Source organism: Gouania willdenowi, chromosome 1 (genome assembly GCF_900634775.1).
Source record: "Gouania willdenowi chromosome 1, fGouWil2.1, whole genome shotgun sequence".
Lineage (NCBI taxonomy): Eukaryota > Metazoa > Chordata > Actinopteri > Blenniiformes > Gobiesocidae > Gouania > Gouania willdenowi.
The window spans coordinates 29,540,937-29,562,149 of record NC_041044.1 but is presented as its reverse complement, the minus strand read 5'-3'; the positions used below and the strand labels follow the sequence as shown (position 1 = coordinate 29,562,149).

At 37.9% G+C, this 21,213-nt stretch overlaps 2 protein-coding genes across 6 annotated transcripts in view; both read right to left on the bottom strand.

Annotated features, from left to right (window-relative positions):
• Positions 1–14,803, bottom strand: part of LOC114463003 (amyloid-beta A4 precursor protein-binding family B member 2-like) — a 60,183-nt gene extending 45,380 nt beyond the window's left edge. For all 5 annotated transcript variants that reach the window (XM_028446207.1, XM_028446241.1, XM_028446225.1 and 2 more), the window contains exon 1: positions 14,702–14,803. The gene's annotated coding sequence lies outside the window, so the exon portion shown is untranslated. The remainder of the gene's footprint in view (positions 1–14,701) is intronic.
• Positions 8,632–19,286, bottom strand: LOC114457624 (homeodomain-interacting protein kinase 3-like). The gene is made up of 11 exons (XM_028439652.1): positions 19,180–19,286; positions 17,737–17,912; positions 17,451–17,627; positions 17,137–17,318; positions 16,892–17,015; positions 16,652–16,768; positions 16,472–16,564; positions 16,117–16,291; positions 15,717–16,015; positions 14,702–14,797; positions 8,632–8,787 (listed from the first exon to the last, which is right to left on the bottom strand). The coding sequence occupies exons 1-11, from the start codon at positions 19,190–19,192 to the stop codon at positions 8,632–8,634; spliced, it is 1,608 nt and encodes a 535-aa protein (XP_028295453.1). The 5' UTR covers positions 19,193–19,286.
• Between the last annotated feature and the right edge of the window lie 1,927 nt (positions 19,287–21,213).

Here is a 21,213-nt window from a genome sequence, read left to right as displayed (position 1 = left end):
GGGTGTGTATGGGGGGGGCGATGGTTGCCTCTCGGTTTGGGATCTTGGGGGCGTTCGGGGGGCTGCCTGGCCGTGTGGTGGTCGCCGGGGGCCCCCGGGTTGCCCGCTCTTGCTGCTGGCCTGGCTGCTTCCGGGGCCCGGGGGCGGCTCGTGGGTTTTGCAGTGGCGGTTCTTGGAAATACATTTGTCATGGATGCACTGGCCTTGGGCTGTGGGATAACACTCATACTGGGCTCAACCACAGACACGTTGTTCCCAAATACCTGTTTTATGGAATTTCCACTCACTTCTTCCTCTGCTCACAGCCACCACCATTATTCCTAAGCCGCACACTGGTCACCAAACTGGCTTGATAACTCAACAATAAGCACAATATACACAACCACAATTTCACATCGCATCACTTGAAATCTATTGACTACTCCCCACCCATTCCATTTCCTATCTTGTATTCCTCTTCCCTGTTAACTTCCCCACCCCTCTCCAACCCCTCACCTTGGTGTAACACTGCCCTCTCTTTTTTTACATCCTCCCTTTAATAAAGTATTTCTTACCCTTCCCTAGGGAGGGCTGGTGATGGTCACAATTATGCAATGAAATAAATAAATTTATTTAATTGCAATAACAAAATATGCATTGCTGTTAAAAGATTGCACTTCTTGTAGTGTTAACCTTCGACAGAATGTGCAGACAAGAAAAAAAAAAAAAAAAAAAAAAAAAAAAAAAAAAGCTGCATTGTCAGAGAGGTAGAAAACAAAATGCTGTGCTCCCATTTTCCTTACCCGCTTTTTTTCATTTTTGTAAGCACTGAGGGTATTTACGTTAAATCTTTAGAGTGTGAAGATGTGATCTAGCTGCAGTGTAAAAACACAGCAGAGATGTCCTTGATATACCAACAACAATGACTTTTATCCAGATGGGAATAGAACCAAGAGTGATGGAGAAAACCGATAAATCGCTACTTTTGTTGACAACAGTTGGTGGCAGCATGGTCGCGGTGCTGTGAAGGAATGTTGGTGGAGGGACAGTCGACACTGTCTACCCGGAGACTTTTCACATGCCATCTTGATTGATCTTCACTAGGGATGTCCCAGTACAACTTTTTAATTTCCGACGTGATACCGATATTGCAGCCTTGCGTATCGGCCGATAGCAATATCGACCTGATATCAGCATGAATCATACATACTTTTATTACTTCTTTTTTTCTTTAATACAAAATAAAAATAAAAAATTACTTATTTTGTGGTGTGGAATGTTAGAAAAGGCTTGATCAGGTGATGTTACTCAAACAGAAAACAATAGTAACAGTAGGTATGAGAAAAACTGACCCATTTATTATTAACCAATTGATTACATACATTTTAACCTTCAACATAATATCTACAGTATTCTACAATTGAAAAAATAAATAAAAAATGAATTGGAAAAACAAAAACAAAAATCAGAAATCTATTCATTTTCAGGCTGATATCGGACCAATACCCGATAATCGGTATCGGATCGGGACACCCCTAATGTTCACACCTCCTGATTTCTAACGTTTATTTCGTAAGACATTGCAAATTCAGACATTTTGCTCCTTGAGCTAAAAAAGGGCAGCACAGGGCCTGAAATAAGCCATGGAGGACCGTATTTGGATGGGAGTCCCATGGGTCTAACTAACAAATATGATGCCGATAGAATATTTGGTTTTGTAGGATGATTTTTACAATCTCATAAATGTGCAAGCTACTGGTAAATGTCACTCCATGCTTCAGTGCAGACAGTATGGCTCTTTTTTAATGTTTTTTTTTCAAAAGATATGAGGGCAGGGCATGTAATGCTTGTGCTCGCTCAGAATAAAAACACCGGGAGACATGGATGTCTATGCAAAAAGAGGCCTGTCATGTCCGAGGCGAGGGAAGAGGCAGCGGAGGGACTGTGCATCCTTTTTATAGCCGTGATGTGACAGGACATCCGAGAGCCAGGGGAAGTCTAGACATAAACAGCTCTGCACTCAATTCAAGGTTCCAGCGTGTGTGTGTCTTTGAATAAGGTTTATGATGGTACAATTTAAGGCTTGAGACATTCCAGAGCTGATTTCCTATTTCAATATGGTGCATGGGGGTGTGCGCAGTCAAGTGAAGGAACTATGAATGCAAAAGCGGAAGTGGCAATAAAATTACCAGAGAATATTAAAATCAAATACATTTTATTTTAAAAAAACATTTATTTCTTTTCGCAGCCCGGTAGCGGCCCACGACCCGGTGGTAATCAGGACCAATAAATTCAGGGTGGGATTAGAGTGACTCATCAGAAAATGAATGATCCACCTTTGCCAAAGAAACTGTAGACAAAACTGCAACGATCGCACCCTCTGCAGTATTTTAAACGACCAAACTTTCCTGCTCCTGTCAGCTCTTCCTCCAACTCAATGGCAGCAGCAGTCCTCCCCGCTCTCTCTCTTTATCTCTCTCTCCCTTCAGGGGGAAAAACATCTTTGTTATTTACAAACCTCAGTAGAGCAGAACCTGGGTAAGCTTTTTGAAAATAAAGATGATAGAACCAGCTAAACCACAACCAATGCATGGACACATCCGTGTAGAAAGCCAAAACTGCCTACTTTTCCATTGTTATTGCAAAGCCAAGGATCACATTCCAGCGTTGTGTTTGTTTACTCAAAGCCTTGCTGTTCAATTATACCCAAGTCCAAATACTTAAATCAATGTGTGGTTAGTGTGTAACAATATAACGATGAAGCTGCCATGATTGCATCACATTCTTTCCGATGACCAGATGAAAAGGATATGATAAACCTTAGGTGGAATGTGTTAGAAACCTTAATCACCACAGTGACTGCAGTTGTGATTCAGCACCCAGACCCATATCCGCAATCGTCCTGTGATTTTAACAGAAAGGAATGTTCCTTCACAACTCCCAGAGAACCATTGCAAAAGGCAGACGAGAAAGAAAGTGGGAAGCCTGGGAATTTTATTTTTAATTCCAAATGCTCGAGACCATTTGAAATGGAGGCTAGGGATGGTGCCTTACAACCAAAAGGCTCACTTGTTTCTGAGATTTTACATTTTATGACTAGAGAATGGGTTGGTACTCACATATTTAAAAAAAAAAAAAAAAAAAAAGATAACTATGTATTAGGGGTGTTGAAAAAAATGAATTCGGCGATATATCGCGATATTAAGTCGCGTGATTCTCGGATCGATTCTAAATGCATCCATATCAATCTTTTTTACTTTATTTCTTTTTTTAATCTTTATTTAACCAAGAAAGTCTTTTCCACTGCAGGAGACATAGTAACTGCACAAAGAAGTTTACTGAAACCTGGGCATGTTGACCAGCTTGTGTTTTTTAATAAAATCTAAAAAAAAAAAGTACTAACTTTCTGCATTTATTTATTGTTTTAGGCAAATACCTCAGTTATGTTGCACTAAAGTCAAAGTTGGTTTAAAAGCCACAGGCAGATTGTATAATATTTTTTTCATTTTAAGTTCTTATTCTTAAGTCAAATATTTGCAATAATCGCCTTATACTTTAATATCGGGATATATCGTATTGTGACCTATGTATCGAGATACAAATTGTATCACCAAATGCCAGGCATTACACACCCCGAGTATGTATGTTAATTTTGCATTTGTAAATTGACTGCATTTGTCCGTGTGTTAGCCCTGCAATGAACTCACTAAATCTTCTGGATCTACTCAACCATCAAGGAATAGAAATGTTGAGCTTGCAAAAAAGCAAACCTCATCTTATTTTAAATGTATACTTAGCAAATGAGTCTCAATCTACATTAAAGCTCAAGTATTGACCCCCTATTACAGCCTGCCCACATTGCAAATTTAACTCTCAATACATTATTTGCTTCACCTCATTAAAAGCAGTTGAGCGAGTATTGCAGTTTTTATTTATTGCTGTGTGCCAAAAGCAAAAGGAATATACTTGAAGACATGCAATTAAGACAAACAGTAGAATATTTCCTCTGCATTTGGATCAGTATCAGGATATGAATGAATACTGAATAGATGAGATATTAAAACACATCAGTGTCAAAGATGACTCGTATTTGTCGTGAATTACTCACGAATCATCAGGTTTTTTTTCGAGATATATTTAGTGTGCTGCTGATTACCGACTCATTCGTGCACGGCTTTTATCTTTTTCTGCACGTTGCATGTTCCCTTCCATGTGGAGTCTTAGTTTCTAATATGTGTAAATGTATGCATCTGTAAATCTGGACAGAATATTAACTTTTTGCTAATTACTACGATTTACAATAAAACATGTACAATAACAGAAACTGTATTAAGGAAGATTACAGTAAGTACCATATAAAAATGTGAAATAGATCGTGAGTGTTTATGATATTAGCAGTTCTTATTTTACAACATTTACTCCATTTAAAACATTTGAACATTCATACATATTTGCCGCTTTTATTCTAATTCTGGCTTAAACTAATCAGTTCCCTTAAAAATCTAAAGAAAATTATTTCTTGCTGTGTTTTTTTGTACGTTTTATCGAGTTTACTAAAGACTTCATAATAAAAACCTCTGCTAATTATTGTAAATAATAATATTAAACCATTACGTTTTTGTAATATGGGGACCTCCAAACATCAGACTGTAACCTTTGTGGGTTTAGTGCACATGGAGGTTGAATAGCACAAGAGAACAAAAAGAAGAACAGAAGAAAAGGAAAGTTTACCCCTGAAGAAAAGCCTTATGATAAGTGAGTGGTCGGTTTCAGCTTCTTCATAGGAATATAAAGCAGATAAGCAAAGTGATTTCAGAGCTTCTCGTCCGGAGCTTTATTGAATGTAAAAATATTTGAAGTCGTCAGCATTAATAAACACAATCTGCTGACAGAAATGCACTTGAAAGGGATACTGTGCATTTGTAATTCAAATCAATTTCAAAGGCTGTCGAAGTTCCCTCTCACAGAGTCCATTTACAATTCTTTCAACCTTTACCTGCAGGCTTTACCTTTGGTTTCTTTCTGTACTTCCACTCAAGGGTGCGCTGGTGCATTTTCCGGTTATTGAAATAAGTTTTTTAGCATTTAGAGAAGCTGAAAACTGAGAATGTTGCTGGTAAAGAATTACAGGTGAGTGTTTTCACTCTAATTTCTTTTGACAAGTCTGTGCCTGGGTGTTATGATAAAAAAAACTATATCGGTTTCACAGTATATGGCAGTAAATTGGCTTAGTATGACCTGTTTTACTGTCATAAAGAGTGAATATTGTAGAAATGCATTAATGTCCACGCTGGTCTTAACTAGAAGGACCTACCACTGATTTTAAGTCTGTCCCATTGATTGCCTTTTAAAAAGTAGCCTTATTTACAGTTAAAGAGCAAGGGGGCTGCCATCTTGAATGGCCCGCAAAGCATCATGGGTCGATAACCATATCATAAAGTTATTTTGTTCACCACAGAGTGATTATTAAATCTATTCAAGTACCTCTCTGGATGGTAATCACTGCTTTACATCAATGATTGTTATTAATCTAACTTCTCTTTATAACGGCTGTAGTTAATCACACTCACTGTCACAAAATGTCTTTTCAAATTGTTTGTTTATTGTATCGTGTATGTTATGAGCTAGGATGATGCTACTTTGGCCCTTTACCATGCCGTTCTAACCTAACAGTTTACAGATATTTTTTGTTGGTTGACAGGGGGTAAAAGAGGTCAATTTGTCTCCTGTATCTGAATGCAAATGCTGTTTAAAAAAAGAGCAAATTAAAAAAAAAAAAAAAAAGCTTTGAAAATGTGCATCTAAATGCAATCACTCCTAATCAAATCACAGTCCCTATAATCGTAAGCAAATCGAAGCGTGAGGTTCTTCAGATTCCCACCCCGTCCCCTACTGCCCAGCACTATGACAAGTTATCCTTAAACTGGGGCCAGGACGACACGTCAACATCATCGATGACGTCGACGCGTAGTCCGACCAAAACAAAGATGGCGGTGCCGGAGAATAACTAACGGGAGTGTCTCCTCCGAGTTTCAAAAGCGCAACGCAGTGAAGGCACGCACTCGTTCGTCGAAGGTAGCTGTTCCCCGTAACCCGCGTCCTTTATCCCGGGTGTGACCGGACTGCAGCGCGTCGACGGGACAAGGAGGAAACACCCGCTGTGACATCAGTGGCACCAGCAGCAACAACCGCACACAAGCACACATGCGATGAATGAACACATTTACATACCACTGTGATACCCTGGTAGTCCGTCCTGATTTGTAAATTAAACACAATGTATGTTTGCTGTACACATAGGCATCTATTGGAGTTTTTCACACAATTCTTAAGATAAAAGGAAAGTTTATTTTCATGCTACTTCTGATTTTGAATGGATTATTTTGTACTTTTATATTGTTACATGAACTTCAATTTGGAATTTTGAGTTGAAGAGCAATAAACATATTGCAATGTTAAGGAATTCATGTTTTTTTTTTTCATTTTAGATATGTAAATCAACATCTATCTATCATCCATCCATCCATTCATGTATAAATTACTTTTAGTCAATTAATGTGAAGATAATCAATAATCAAATCGAGTTGAATCGAATAAATTAATCGTCAGATAATAATTGCGAGATTAATCGTTTATAAACAATTGTTTATCGTAGCCCTACCTTAAACTCTACTCAAGTATGCTGTGCTTTCACAGTTAAGGATGACTTGCCAGATTCAGATAAAGTCGCACTCTTGACAATTTGCTGAAGAAGCCTTGGAGTCATGATAGCAAACCCTAGCAAAGCGGCAGAGAAATCCTTGAACTCACTGCAGGAGCTCAATTTACCCAAGCACCCGCGGCTCTGGCCTTTACAGCTTCTTTCATCCCACTCAGGCTTTTAAAGCATGTGACGATGAGGAGGCTTGGAAGTCAGGGCAAGAAAGGGAGAGGAAGGTCAAGGAGGGGAGAAAAAAAAAATGTCTGAGTGATGGGGGTATACATGAGAATGTGCAGCCATGTGGAAAAGACAACATCAGCAGCAGAAACATATAAACAACGGTGGTGAGAAAATACATGTCTAGGTCAGTGTGCGCGTATGTGTGTGCGTGTGTGTGGGCTCATGCGCATGCAGGTGATTTGCAGCAAGAATAGCAGGCAAACATGTAACCCAATCATATATTTCACAGCAAGATGAACACACACACACGCACACACACAATGTATGAAAATAAGTAGAAGAAAGCAGAATTTGAAGTGGTAAAGAAAAGGCAAAAGGGTGAATCTCTGTCAAACTGAAGGACAGATGAACAGACAAAAGGGGGGGGGGGCTGTCTTTGAGTTTCACACCCTACAGGATGATCGGGGCCTCTCTGCTCCTTCCCTGTTCAAACACACCTCACGGCTGTCTGCACCATGCAACAACAATGTCATACGCGCACACACACACACACCAGCCTTTCCTGACCGTTGGGACAATAAAGCTATTGAAAGGCATTGATGGGGCCCTGAATGAATTAGTGAAGAGTAAGAGATCGAGAATAAGATTGACAACACACATACACAGCAGTGTTAGCAGTAACAGATCTCAATGTTCTTTATCTGATTATTCACACACACATACATACAGTCAACAAATCATCCACACACGCACACACATGCAAGCAACTTTCACCTTTCTTTCTCCTCGGATTTTCCCCACATAACATCGACCACACACAGAGACTCACAGGGTGGTGCTGCCAGGCAAGAATGTCGCAAAAACCACACGCACACATAGTAACACACAAACAAACAATGTGTTAATACTTGGCGAGCACAAATATATCTATAGTGCACTGAGTGCTTGGCCCAGATATGCAGAGAGATTCTGAAGTGTGAGGGAAGATCAAGTAACTGCTTATTAACTTATAAAACTAATGTTAGGTGACCGTCTTTAATTCCAAATGCAGGAGAGCTTTTTCATAGGACCAGGGACTCCAGTATGACCAGAACTCATTATTTTAGTGTTCTCAAGACATGGCTTGTTGATGCTTGTAAAAAAAAAAAAAAAGGATATTCCATTGCTTATATTACATCTAGACATCCTCTGAGATGCTATTATACAAACAACAAGAAAAAGGAATCCAACGAGGAGGATTTTGATGCACTATCATCCCATTTCTCACTTGTGAAAACATCAGGTTATCAACACAAATCTTTTCTCGCTACAAAAGCATCACTTGATTATATTTCAAACCTTCCACAGACATTACATTAGTGATGATCTTCATCCTGGTAAGGAAACACTTCTCTCCTTTCAATGACTAATGTGTGCTTTGCAAAGGTTATCAGTAGTTTTAATCAATGATCTGAGTTCAGTGTAGTTTAGGACAGTGTTTCTCAAATGGGGGTACGTGTTTTCAAATGAAAGCATTAAAAACATGGGATTTAATCATGTTTATTTTTAGTTGAAATGATAATGATGATGGAAATGACCTTGATTAGAACATGAACTGGTAATACAAGGGTCAGTCTTGGTCCCACACCAGGTGGGAGATAACCAAAAAAAAAAAAACTATAGAAATAAATCTATTCAGGAGGCACAACATTTGTGTGCCTAGTCCATCCATCTATCCGTCCATTTTATAACCCATGTATAACCGTTTTTTAGGGTTCTGCTGGTGCCTATCTCTAGTTCTCATTGGGCGTTGGGCAAAGGTACACCTTGGACAGAGCACCAGTCCATCGCAGGGCAACAAACACAGACAACCACTCAGATTCACTCCTACGAGCGATTTCGAGACTCCAATCAACATCCATGTATTTTGATGGCGCGATGAAGCCGGACTACCCGGAGAAAACCTATGCAAGCACGGGGAGAACATGCAAACTCCACACAGAAAAGACCCAAGTGCCCACCCCAGGGCTTGAACCCAGGTGTATGTGTGATTAAACCAATTGTCAGGGAGCTCAGCTAGTACGAAGACTGTAGATGTAGCTTTGTTCAAACCCTGGTGGGAGCCTTTTCTATGATGTCCTAAAACACCCTCTATCACTATATCAGCAAATGCTAAAATCCTACTAAATTCATTGTGATCCTTTTTGCAGGAATCCATCCCAAAGAACACCAAAGACATGAAAGCAGGGCTCAGCTGCTCACATATTTCTGCTTCAGCTCTGCAGCATCTTCCTCAGGAAGGCTGCAGTAATATCCACATCTATTCAGCCATTACATATTCATGGAACACCTTGGTCAGCAGGTCACATACAGTAATTATACGTCTGTTTTTTATTGCAATTATGCAACTGAATTCAAGTTTAAGATTTCATGAAGAAAATGCAAATAAGGATGCAGGTGCTGGCCCACCACATTAGCCTAGCATTAGCATTAGGCTGGCATTAACCTAGCCTTGGCATTGACATAGCATTAGCCTAGCAATAGCATTAACCTAATGTTAGCATTAGCCTAGCATTAACCTAGAAATAACATTAACCTAGCATTAGCTAAGCAGTAATCTAGCAATAGCTTAATATTAGCATCAGATTAACATTAGCATTGCATTAGCCTCGCACTATTTTACCATTTGCCAAGCATTAGCACTAGCCTAGTATTAACCTTGCCAATGAACCCCCTGTGAAATAATGCAGAAGTTATGATGAAAATTGTTGACACAGGTTGAAGGATCGGAAACAATCTAAATAAAGTTTAAAAAAAAAAGAAAAACAAAAAAAGAAGAACGTTGAAATGGTTGAAATGCGATGAAGGTATTAACGGAAAATGAACAGAGAGCTGAATATGTTAAAAATTGAATGGTCAAAATTGGTTAAAGAACGACTGGGGATGAAGGGGTTAAAAGCTGGAAAGGCTGACGCTTCCCATAGAAGTGAATGGGAAGGAAAAAAATGCACACATAATAATTCTAAAAGTTCAAAAGTTGCAAATGATAAAAGCACAAGCGTAAATCTCGGGAGATTTTTGAAAATTTTGATCGCTTAATTGTCAAAATCGGACAAACGGTGTAGGCATAGTAAACACATTTACATGCATCCTCACTAACTAGTTGCATTACTAATATTTCACATGAAATGTGTCCCTGTGTCCAATTTAGGTCCAGATACTTTATGTCTGTCAACACAGACAGTGTGTGTGCATGTGTGCATCGCCAGTATTGAACAAAATGGAAAGTGAACAGACACCACCTTTGCAGTGGAGCTGCCATCTTAAACTCTGAAAGTGAAAGCACATTCTCAAAGCAAAATCTAAACACACACACACACACAGATGCATAGTCAGACTCAAAAACTTGGCTCCTAAGTATCAGAGTCAGTTTTTCCACACTCAGCATCTCCCGATGTCGTACAGATATTCTAGACAAAAACAGAGAGAGGAAGACGGGTAGAGCAATGGATGAAGGATGGAGTAGTGCTAAACACACATTCACATACACACACTTCTCCAGTGATTGAAGATCTATAACGTGTGACATATTCAGCTATGGGTTTGACACTAAGTCAATGTTGTTAAGTAAAATAAAAAGAGAACTTTCAGTTGTTTATGAATAAAACATTAAAAAAAAAAACTGTGTTGGTCACTAGTCGTCAATGCACACTTAGATGTGTTTACTAATAGTGATGCACCAAAATTTTGGCCACAAAAAATTTTCAACCGAAAATGGCCCAAAAGGGCATTTTTGGTTTTCGGCCAAAACACTTTTCTCACTGCGTCATAACAACAGGATATTGTTACGATGCGGCACTGTGTGCTCTGTGACTTAAATGCACTTTATTTGCACAATATTTAATTTGACTCTCCTCCAGCAGCTCAGTCAGTTACATGTCTGCACAATATTATTTAATCTATGAGCGGGGTCAAGTTAAACATTTTATTAGTTTTATTTTATATTGTGCATTGTTGGAATGTCAGCGCTAAATACATATTTTAATATTTTAAATTGATCTATTCTTTGAAGCACTAATATAAATTTATACAATTGCAATGTTGTAATTATAGTGAGGTTAGTAGACATTCAGAACTATAAATTCAATCTCACCAATCATTTGCCTAATAATTTATTTCGGTGTTTCGTTTTTCGGTTTCAGCCAAGAATTTTCATTTCAGTGTATCCCAAGTGTTTATGCTCATGAATAGCATGATTTATAAAATAAAGATTGAATATATGAGTCAGCACAAGAGATGGGGACAGTAATCTCACTGTGCACGCTCAAAGGAGAAAACATGTCCTTTGGTTATTTGTGTTTTTCTCAACAACTTCAGAGGCCGACACAAAAACACAAATAGGATCCCATGAACTGGTGCACACAACAGTGTTTTTACATAACAACAAATTGCCCCCAACGCACCTTTAATAGAAAGGTATGTCTTCAATCATTTGTTTAACACAGAAACACTAAACACAGCAAGCAATTAAATGGCTCCTTGTTCATGAAAAACAAACATGTATGATATCTAAAGACCCAACACACACACACTACCAAAGGAAGGCTGGGAATGATTAGCTAGCCAGTGTCAGCCAGCACGAAGCACCAATACAAGAATTCACATCGTCCCTCAGGGCTCACAAGCTCTCCGTCCCTCTGGCACAGCACGTACTATGTGCAGTCCCAGATAATACCTCCTTTATGTCTGATTGCTTCACAACGAGACTTTTTATGACTCAAACTGATGGATAAAACAGACGTACTGGAGACAAAACACAGGATACATCAAGAAACAGTCATGAGTTCAGAGCTGGATCCACTCAGGAAGGAAACTGCTCTGTGTTGAAACGATTAGCTGAGAGATTAGTTTAAGTGAAGCAAAGTCTGAGAAGTAATCAACTGTTGGAGATAAGTGTGCCCACATGTCTATGACATGAAATCTACTGGGAAAATCAAAAGTGTTTAATGTCCTACCTTAATGAACCGATCATGGAGGTCTGAGCTAGTGGTAGACCGATACATCGGCCGGCCGATATTATCGGATGATTTTTGCGTTTTTTTACTAGAGGTGTCCCTATCCCATATTGATATCGGATAAACGATTATCGGATTTTATCGGACCGCATCTAAAATCACCGATATAAGTGCTCCGATAAAATGTTCCGCTCCAGCACTTCTATCCATAGGTGACTGTGGTTCACACTCCAACAAAGTAACCTATTGTTGTTGTTCTCTGTTTGAGTAACATCACTTGATCAAGCCTTTTCTAACATTCCACAATACAAAATAAGTAATGAAAGTATGTATGATTTGTGCTGATATTGTATCCGATCAATATCGGTGTCAGCAGATACGCAAGGCTGTAATATCAGTATCATATCGGAAGAGAAAAAGTTGTATCGGGACATCCCTATTTTTTACGTGTATCGATATCGGCATCGGCCGATGTGAGCTGCTGCATTCGCCGATCCGCATTATTTACAGAGAGCAGAAATATTTTTTACTTGTTCTACATCACCTGTTTTTAATATTTGTTAAATATTTTTTACTTGTTGTCATACTACCTCACCTTTGTTACTTTCAATAAAAATTGAGACTCGTTCCATTTATTATCATCACTGTATAATTCTTATGATGTAAATTGAAGGAGCAAAAGTAGTGTCAGCTCCAAATATTGGCTCAAGAAAATGGGCAGTCTCTATCGGCTAAGGCTGATGGAAAAATGTATTTTTGTAATTACATTTTCCAGAGTTCATCTGCAAGATATGTTTTATACCAATGTCTCTCCAGTTATCCAATTCTTATACTTTATTTATCGAGCTTTATTATGGACAGCTTTAGCCTAATGGCAAAAACACAAGCTACACTTAGATGACAATAACAAATTACTTGAGTTACTTAGATTGAAACTTTTATAAACAGGCTCTTTATTCCTGATAATGGGATGGTTTGGTTTTCTTGAAAATGCATTGGTTTGCATTATATTCATAACTTGACCCATGTTTGTTTACTTGTACACAAAGCTGGCTGGAGAGCTTGGAACAAAAGGAAAAAACGGTGTAAAATTGCCTGATCCAATTCTCCCTCTACACGCCTGGTTTGGACATTAATAAATGTCTCTGGAAGAAGAGCTAGAAACTGTGGCAGTAGCTACAGTATGTAAGGGCTTTACAGTCCTTATGTTGACAGTGTTACTAATTAAAGTTCTTTATTTTAATTTCATAGTAGTTTGCTTATTTGTATTGAATCATATATTGGTTATTATAATAATTTGTGTTCATGTACAGTGAATATCCTGCGTATATATGTCAATGTTCTTATTTCATAAATTAGAGAGAGGCAGGTCACGTCTAATAGCCGTGTTGTTTGGACAATCGCTTTGGCAGAAATTGACTCTTAAGTACCTGAGCATCTATGGGTGTATATATTTAAATTAGAGCGGAACGATTAATTGCATTTGCGCTATTATCGCGATATCATAAAACACGATTCTCTAATCGCAAAGGCTGCAATTATCTTTTTTCCTTGTCCTGTCTTGTACTGTCCTGTTAAGTTCAGAGAGTATTTAAGAAGTGCAGTCCACATGTTTACATGTTTCATGAAACATGAAGTTAGTTAGAGACGTTGAAGACGTAAAGCCACAGATTTGTTTGCTTTATTGTTGTAATCTGTGCTTTAAAATGTATATTTTATATTTATCTAAAGTTTAAATAAATCTGAAATTGTTTATTATGAAATATATTATCGCGATATTGAGGAGAAAAGTCGCAATTAGATTATTTTCCAAAATCGTTCAGCCCTAATTCAAATCAACGTTCAACATTAACGAAACAAAATACGCACTAAACATTGCATTTTAATATTTATTTAGTGTTTGTTAAAAAATATAACTCAATATGCTAAAATGTCACCACTATGTTTTGGGTTTTTTTTTCCAACAAAACGGGTGTTGGTTAGTTTATTTTTTTCTGTCAAATGAAACAGTTGCACTGATGAATGCAGCCGAGTAGTTAATTTGGTTTGATGTGATTTTAATAAAGACAAACCTAAATGTTATTATGGTAGTTCATTAAATACCACAGTGTTCTTCAATTTGTACTATTTATCGGATTGCATCTAAAATCTTTGATATCATAACCGATATAATAATTTTTTTAATTTATTTTATTCAATTGTAGAATACTGTAGATATGAGGTTGAAAGGAAAAAAAAAAATGTAACCAATTAGTTAAAAATAAATGGGTTAGTTATTTATCATACCTTCTGTTGCCAACTATTGTTCTCTGTTTGAGTAACATCACTTTTCTAACATTCCACACTACAAAATAAGTAATAAAAGTATGTATGATTCATGCTGTTATAGTATCCGATCCATATCGGTATCAGCCAGTACTCAATGCTGCAGTATCGGATCGGAAGAGTAAAAGTTGTATCGGGACATCCCTATCCACTACACTTATATGTTTACCAACTTGTTAGATGCACACAAGGACACAGCAGTCACTGTGCAGTGGGGCGCTCATTGTATCCACACCCTGCCTTTTCTCTAACAATCCACACAACTACAAAGGCTGACAGTAAAGTCACAAACCAACACAAGTCGTGTCACGTAAAACGCCATCGAGCAGCAGGATCCCCACAGTGCGACCCACCACCAGTACCAGTACCACCAGTACAAGCAGCAGCTGCAGTCCGTCCTCACCGGGCAGTGCGCACACACTGCGGGGCCCAGCGACACCACAGCATTACCGAAAGTTTCCTTACGTTTAAGCCATTTGGACTCCAGAAAATGTCTCTATTTAAAGCAGACAGCGTCACTCACCTCCGATGGCTTCCCGTCCTCCGCTGTGCTCTGCCTGTTTTCTCCTCCCCCTTCTCCGTCTTCTCCAGCCTGTTTCTGATCCTCCTCCCTCACTGACTGCGGGGGACCGGGACACGCTGCCCCGGAAGCAAACGCTCCTCCCCGGCCGAGTTCCCTTCCAATGGGAACGTTTTGAAATCCAAGTTAAATGCCTTTCTTTTCTCTAATCTACGGTATATAACTCAGAGGGAGCATTTTAATCATTTTATTATTGATTTAATGTTTTGTTTTTTTGTCATTGATTTCAAACTCTGACAAATGTTTTGTATTGATTTTTAAACTCTGTTTAATGTTTTCTGTTGCAGTTTTTAATCATGTAAGCACATGTGTCAAATCAAACTCATGGCCCGGGGCTTAAATCTGGCCATTTGGAGCATCCAATTCGGCACGCAGGAGAAAGTAAAACTTTCAGAGAAAACACGAATCTTTGTGTAAATCAGTGGTTCACAAACTTTTTGGGATAAGTAAGAATCTGAAGGCATACCTATTGTGCAAAATAGCCTTTATAACATGTGTTATCACTCATATCATGTACAATATCCGTAAATGTGCATAATTATTATTATTATTATTATTATTATTACTGCTAATAAATCACTAATATTTTGTCAGATGTTCTTCCAATGTTTTACCAATTCTGAATATATAAAATATATGTTCTACTATTGTATCAGTGGCAAAAACAATTTGAAAAGGGTCAAAATGATGAAAGGTAGTGCGGAAATAAAGAAGGTTTGAGATCAAGATTCATTCAATACATTTATTTACAAATTTCTATGTACTGTGCAAATATACAAAGAACTAAACAAACAAAAAATTACTCCTTCACAGAGGAAAACAAGCAACCTGAAACAGTTTTTTGAAGTCGAGAGAAGAACTTCCTAGCAGACACACTCCCTCTCTCTCTCTTTCTCTGGCTTTCTCTCTCTTTTTCACTCTCGTTCTCTCTTTTTCTGGCTTTCTCTCTCTTTCTCACAGCAGGCCCTGTCCAAAGTCGAGAGAAGAACTTCTGAACTCGTTTCTGGAACCTGCCCGAGAACCTCATTGAGTGGGAGGTGGGGAAGGAGACGTCTTCTACATTAGGTCCATTGGAAGAGGGAAACAATTTCACAGGAGAAAGTGGGACATCTTCAATCCAAGCTTCTGCTACAAGTGCCTCACAATGTCCACATTGGTCGTTTGCAGGAGACAGTGGGGACTCATCATGCACATTTTCTGGTTCATGTGTCTTAATGTGTCCATATTGGCCAGATGCAGGAGAAATGTCATCCATTTCTTTAGTAAAAGGAAAAATGAAAAAAAGATTAATACAAAATTCAATAGAACAACTAGTTGATCACCATGTGCATGATTGTCTCCACAGTGCAGTCACTCACTATTCCCTGCTGTCTGGCTCCTGGGCTGGCTCAGGTATGACCTTGTGATAAAGGGATGCTGAAGAGCATCAGCGGGAGAGATTCGCAGATCCCCATCAGGATGTAACAACTCTTTTAGGAAGTCGATGAACACCTTCCTGTCTTCCATTTCTTCAGCATCCCCGAGTTCAAAGATCTGGATTTTTAAAAAAAGAGTAAGGTCAATACACAAGTTCATACCTATCTTGCTCATGACATAATAAAAAAAGAAACTGTGAGTAAATTTAGCTTATAAACACATGTCTAAGGTATGTTGCATTTTAAAGAAGATATCTCTGCTACTTATTTGAACTCAAATACCGTAGAGAACACTTACATAGAGCAGGTCATCCAATGATGAGAAATGAGCACGAGATTTGGGCCACTCCTCAGCTTTTCTTTTGTTTCGAGCTGAGTATTCTTCTGGTGTCTGTAGAAACGCAATGACAACGAAAAGGGTTTAAGAGAAGTGTATGGCAACAATCAAGGTTAAACAACAATGAAAACTATGTTTTACCAGCAGCCTCCATCGTGTGCCAGTTTCATCCTCTTTACAAAAGAATCTCTGGCTGTACATGCCAAAGCGGAAGTGGTATTTCGACGGCATGCCCAGCATCTCCACCATGCACTTCATCTGCAGAAAGAACACACAATTACACACATTAGGGGCAGTTATTCAAGACTAATTGTACATGTGGAAAAGAGCATATGCGTTATTAAATGGATGGGGGATAATGTATGAAACAAAAAGACCTACCATGAGGTATTCACAGTGAACAGGAAAGAGATGATCATTGAGGTAGAGAAAGGCCAGCGTACAGCCCAGTCCCCACATGTCAATGGCCCCAGAGAACGGAAGACCAAGACAAACCTCTGGGGCTCTGTGAAGCAAAATAATGAAATACACTTTAGAAAACTGTTGTTTAGCATTAACTACCAACACTATAATGACAGAGGTTTGTTACAAAAACACAGAAGTCATTCAGGGTGACACCCTCATACCTGTAGCCGATGGGCTGAACAATCATCCCGGGAGTGATGGCAGAGAATGAAGAAGCCATTCCAAAGTCAACCAGCTTCACTCTGATTGGATCCTCATTTATGTTGGCCAGCATAACATTGTCGGGCTTGATGTCACGATGCATGACCCTTACAGACTGAAGTCCTTGTAATGCAACCAACAGCTACAGGGACACAATGAGAAAAGACAGGATTAGAATAGAGGTCCTCTTATTTAGCTGTTTAAGATCAGGTTTGAACATAAAGCTTTCTTAATCAATCAGCAAGCATTACCATAGAATTAAAAAGATTCATACCTGCTCTGCAATGGGGCGGATACGGTTTACGGTAATTGGACAGACTAGGTGGGATAAATCCACGTCCAACAACTCAAAGACCAGGCAGTCATAGCCCAAGTCTTCAAATTGCTCGTAGAATGTAACCACATTGATTTTGTCTGCATTCAATGAGCCAATGGTCTTCAGCACGGACAGCTGAAAGGAAAAAAGGACTATTAGATCATTTTTATATCGCTATACCCCAACAGCTCATAGTTAAAGTCCTGTTGGAGGCCCAAACACTAGGAGAGATCCAAACACTTACCTCATCCTCTACGTCTTGCAAATACTCCTTCTTCAGGATTTTTACCGCCACTAATTTGCTGCTGTTATCGTCCCAGCACTTTGCCACTTTTCCGAAACCGCCTTCTCCAATAAATTGAAGGATGGTGTATCGAGTGGAGTTGCTCTGGAGGACCTGTCCTGCCATTAGAGGATATGCTGTCAAAAATGGACAGAGACAGCACAAGGTTAGGATTCAGAATTCAAGCATTAAGACTCACACGAACAAGGAAATCTCATCCAGTCCTGTTATTTTGAAGTTTAAGTTGAAGAAAACAGGCCTGGAGATCCACTTCATCTATGAAGTCCTGTCTTGGCATTGACTGCATGTGTAGGAAGTCCTAATTTTTTGTTGATGCACTCAGAGTATGAGCCATGTTACATTTTACAGTTAAAAGGTATAGTAATAGTAAGTAGTAATACATGGTCTCAGTTTTCAAGAGCACCTCCTGTAACATCACATCCATTCTGTGAACATTGAAGTCAAACACCCTTATTTTATGTATTACATGTACGCGCACCTTTGGCTCTGAAAGCTCTCTCAAACTGTTCAAACAGTATTAGCTACATATAATAGTAATCTGCATTTTAATTTCTCTTTTAATAAATCCAGTGATTTGTTTTTTCATGACTACTGTACAGTTTTCTTTCATTTTAGCAGAATAAATTTCATCCTCATATTTTGTCTGTAAAGTCTGTCTTACCTGCTGCAGTCATTGTTCACTCAGGTATTCACAATTTAAGCTTTCAAACTTAACAAAAATGCTAGTTTTACTACTTGATAGTCAGATACTAAGAGAGACAGTTTCCAACTGAACCACTAGCACTGAGAGTAGCTACTGAAGTTGTGGTTCTCTTTCATCTTGCAACCACGGCAACAGTTGACTTTCAACTGAACTCAACCTTATTTACATAGCACAAATTCCAACAAAATCAAGTAATCGCATTAACAAGGGCATCATATCTGTTTGAATATTGGGTAGGTTGCAATTGAAATCCCTCCGGGGGGTCTGGTGGTCCCCACCCAGAATAATTTCAACAAATACTTGTAATTTCCTGCATTCTGCTCCTCTTTAGCCTCATGAACAAGTAAAAAAATCTTAATAAAAACATTGATACAATAATCATACTGAACTCATTCACACTTTGGTCACAACAGTGTGTAATTATTAAACAAAATGTATTTCTTTACTTTTTATTTCATGGTGCAACAAACAGTTTCATCTACTTAAAATAATGAACTGGGTTTTTTTTTTCAAAGAAAGATATTTTTAATCGATTGAAAACAGAGTGAAAGTATTTTCTAATAACAATTTCCTTTTTAAAAAAAATATAAATCTAGTGATTCCTTTCATGATGTACAGTTTTCTTTCATTTTAGCAGATTACAGTTCATTCTCATATTTTGTCTGTAAAGTCTGTCTTACCTGTTGCAGCCATTCCTCACTCAGGTATTCACAATTTAAGCTTTCAAACTTAACAAAAATGCTAGTTTTACTACTTGATAGTCAGATACTAAGAGAGACAGTTTCCAACTGAACCACTAGCACTGAGAGTAGCTACTGAAGTTGTGGTTCTCTTTCATCTTGCAACCATGGCAACAGTTGACTTTCAACTGAACTCAACTTTATTTATATAGCACAAATTACAACAAAATCAAGTAATAGCATTAACAAGGGCATAATATCTGTTTGAATATTGGGTAGGTTGCAAATGAAATCCCTCCGGGGGGGTCTGGTGGTCCACACCCAGAATAATTTCAACAAATGCTTGCAATTTCCTGCATTCTGCTCCTCTTTTGCCTCATGAACAAGTAAAAAAATCCTAATAAAAACATTGATACAATAATCATACTGAACTCATTCACACTTTGGTCACAACAGTGTGTAATTATTAAACAAAATGTATTTCTTTACTTTTTATTTCATGGTGCAACAAACAGTTTCATCTACCTAAAATAATGAACTGTTTTTGTTTTTTTTTCAAAGAAAGATATTTTTAATCGATTGAAAACAGAGTGAAAGTATTTTCTAATAACAATTTCCTTTTTTAAAAAAATATAAATCTAGTGATTCCTTTCATGATGTACAGTTTTCTTTCATTTTAGCAGATTACAGTTCATTCTCATATTTTGTCTGTAAAGTCTGTCTTACCTGTTGCAGCCATTCCTCACTCAGGTATTCACAATTTAAGCTTTCAAACTTAACAAAAATGCTAGTTTTACTACTTGATAGTCAGATACTAAGAGAGACAGTTTCCAACTGAACCACTAGCACTGAGAGTAGCTACTGAAGTTGTGGTTCTCTTTCATCTTGCAACCACGGCAACAGTTGACTTTCAACTGAACTCAACTTTATTTACATAGCACAAATTACAACAAAATCAAGTACTAGCATTAACAAGGGCATAATATCTGTTTGAATATTGGGTAGGTTGCAAATGAAATCCCTCCGGGGGGGTCTGGTGGTCCCCACCCAGAATAATTTCAACAAATGCTTGTAATTTCCTGCATTCTGCTCCTCTTTTGCCTCATGAACAAGTAAAAAAATCTTAATAAAAACATTGATACAATAATCATACTGAACTCATTCACACTTCGGTCACAACAGTGTGTAATTATTAAACAAAATGTATTTCTTTACTTTTTATTTCATGGTGCAACAAACAGTTTCATCTACCTAAAATAATGAACTGTTTTTGTTTTTTTTTCAAAGAAAGATATTTTTAATCGATTGAAAACAGAGTGAAAGTATTTTCTAATAACAATTTCCTTTTTTAAAAAAATATAAATCTAGTGATTCCTTTCATGATGTACAGTTTTCTTTCATTTTAGCAGATTACAGTTCATTCTCATATTTTGTCTGTAAAGTCTGTCTTACCTGTTGCAGCCATTCCTCACTCAGGTATTCACAATTTAAGCTTTCAAACTTAACAAAAATGCTAGTTTTACTACTTGATAGTCAGATACTAAGAGAGACAGTTTCCAACTGAACCACTAGCACTGAGAGTAGCTACTGAAGTTGTGGTTCTCTTTCATCTTGCAACCACGGCAACAGTTGACTTTCAACTGAACTCAACTTTATTTACATAGCACAAATTACAACAAAATCAAGTAATAGCATTAACAAGGGCATAATATCTGTTTGAATATTGGGTAGGTTGCAAATGAAATCCCTCCGGGGGGTCTGGTGGTCCCCACCCAGAATAATTTCAACAAATGCTTGTAATTTCCTGCATTCTGCTCCTCTTTTGCCTCATGAACAAGTAAAAAAATCTTAATAAAAACATTGATACAATAATCATACTGAACTCATTCACACTTCGGTCACAACAGTGTGTAATTATTAAACAAAATGTATTTCTTTACTTTTTATTTCATGGTGCAACAAACAGTTTCATCTACCTAAAATAATGAACTGTTTTTTTTTTTTTCAAAGAAAGATATTTTTAATCGATTGAAA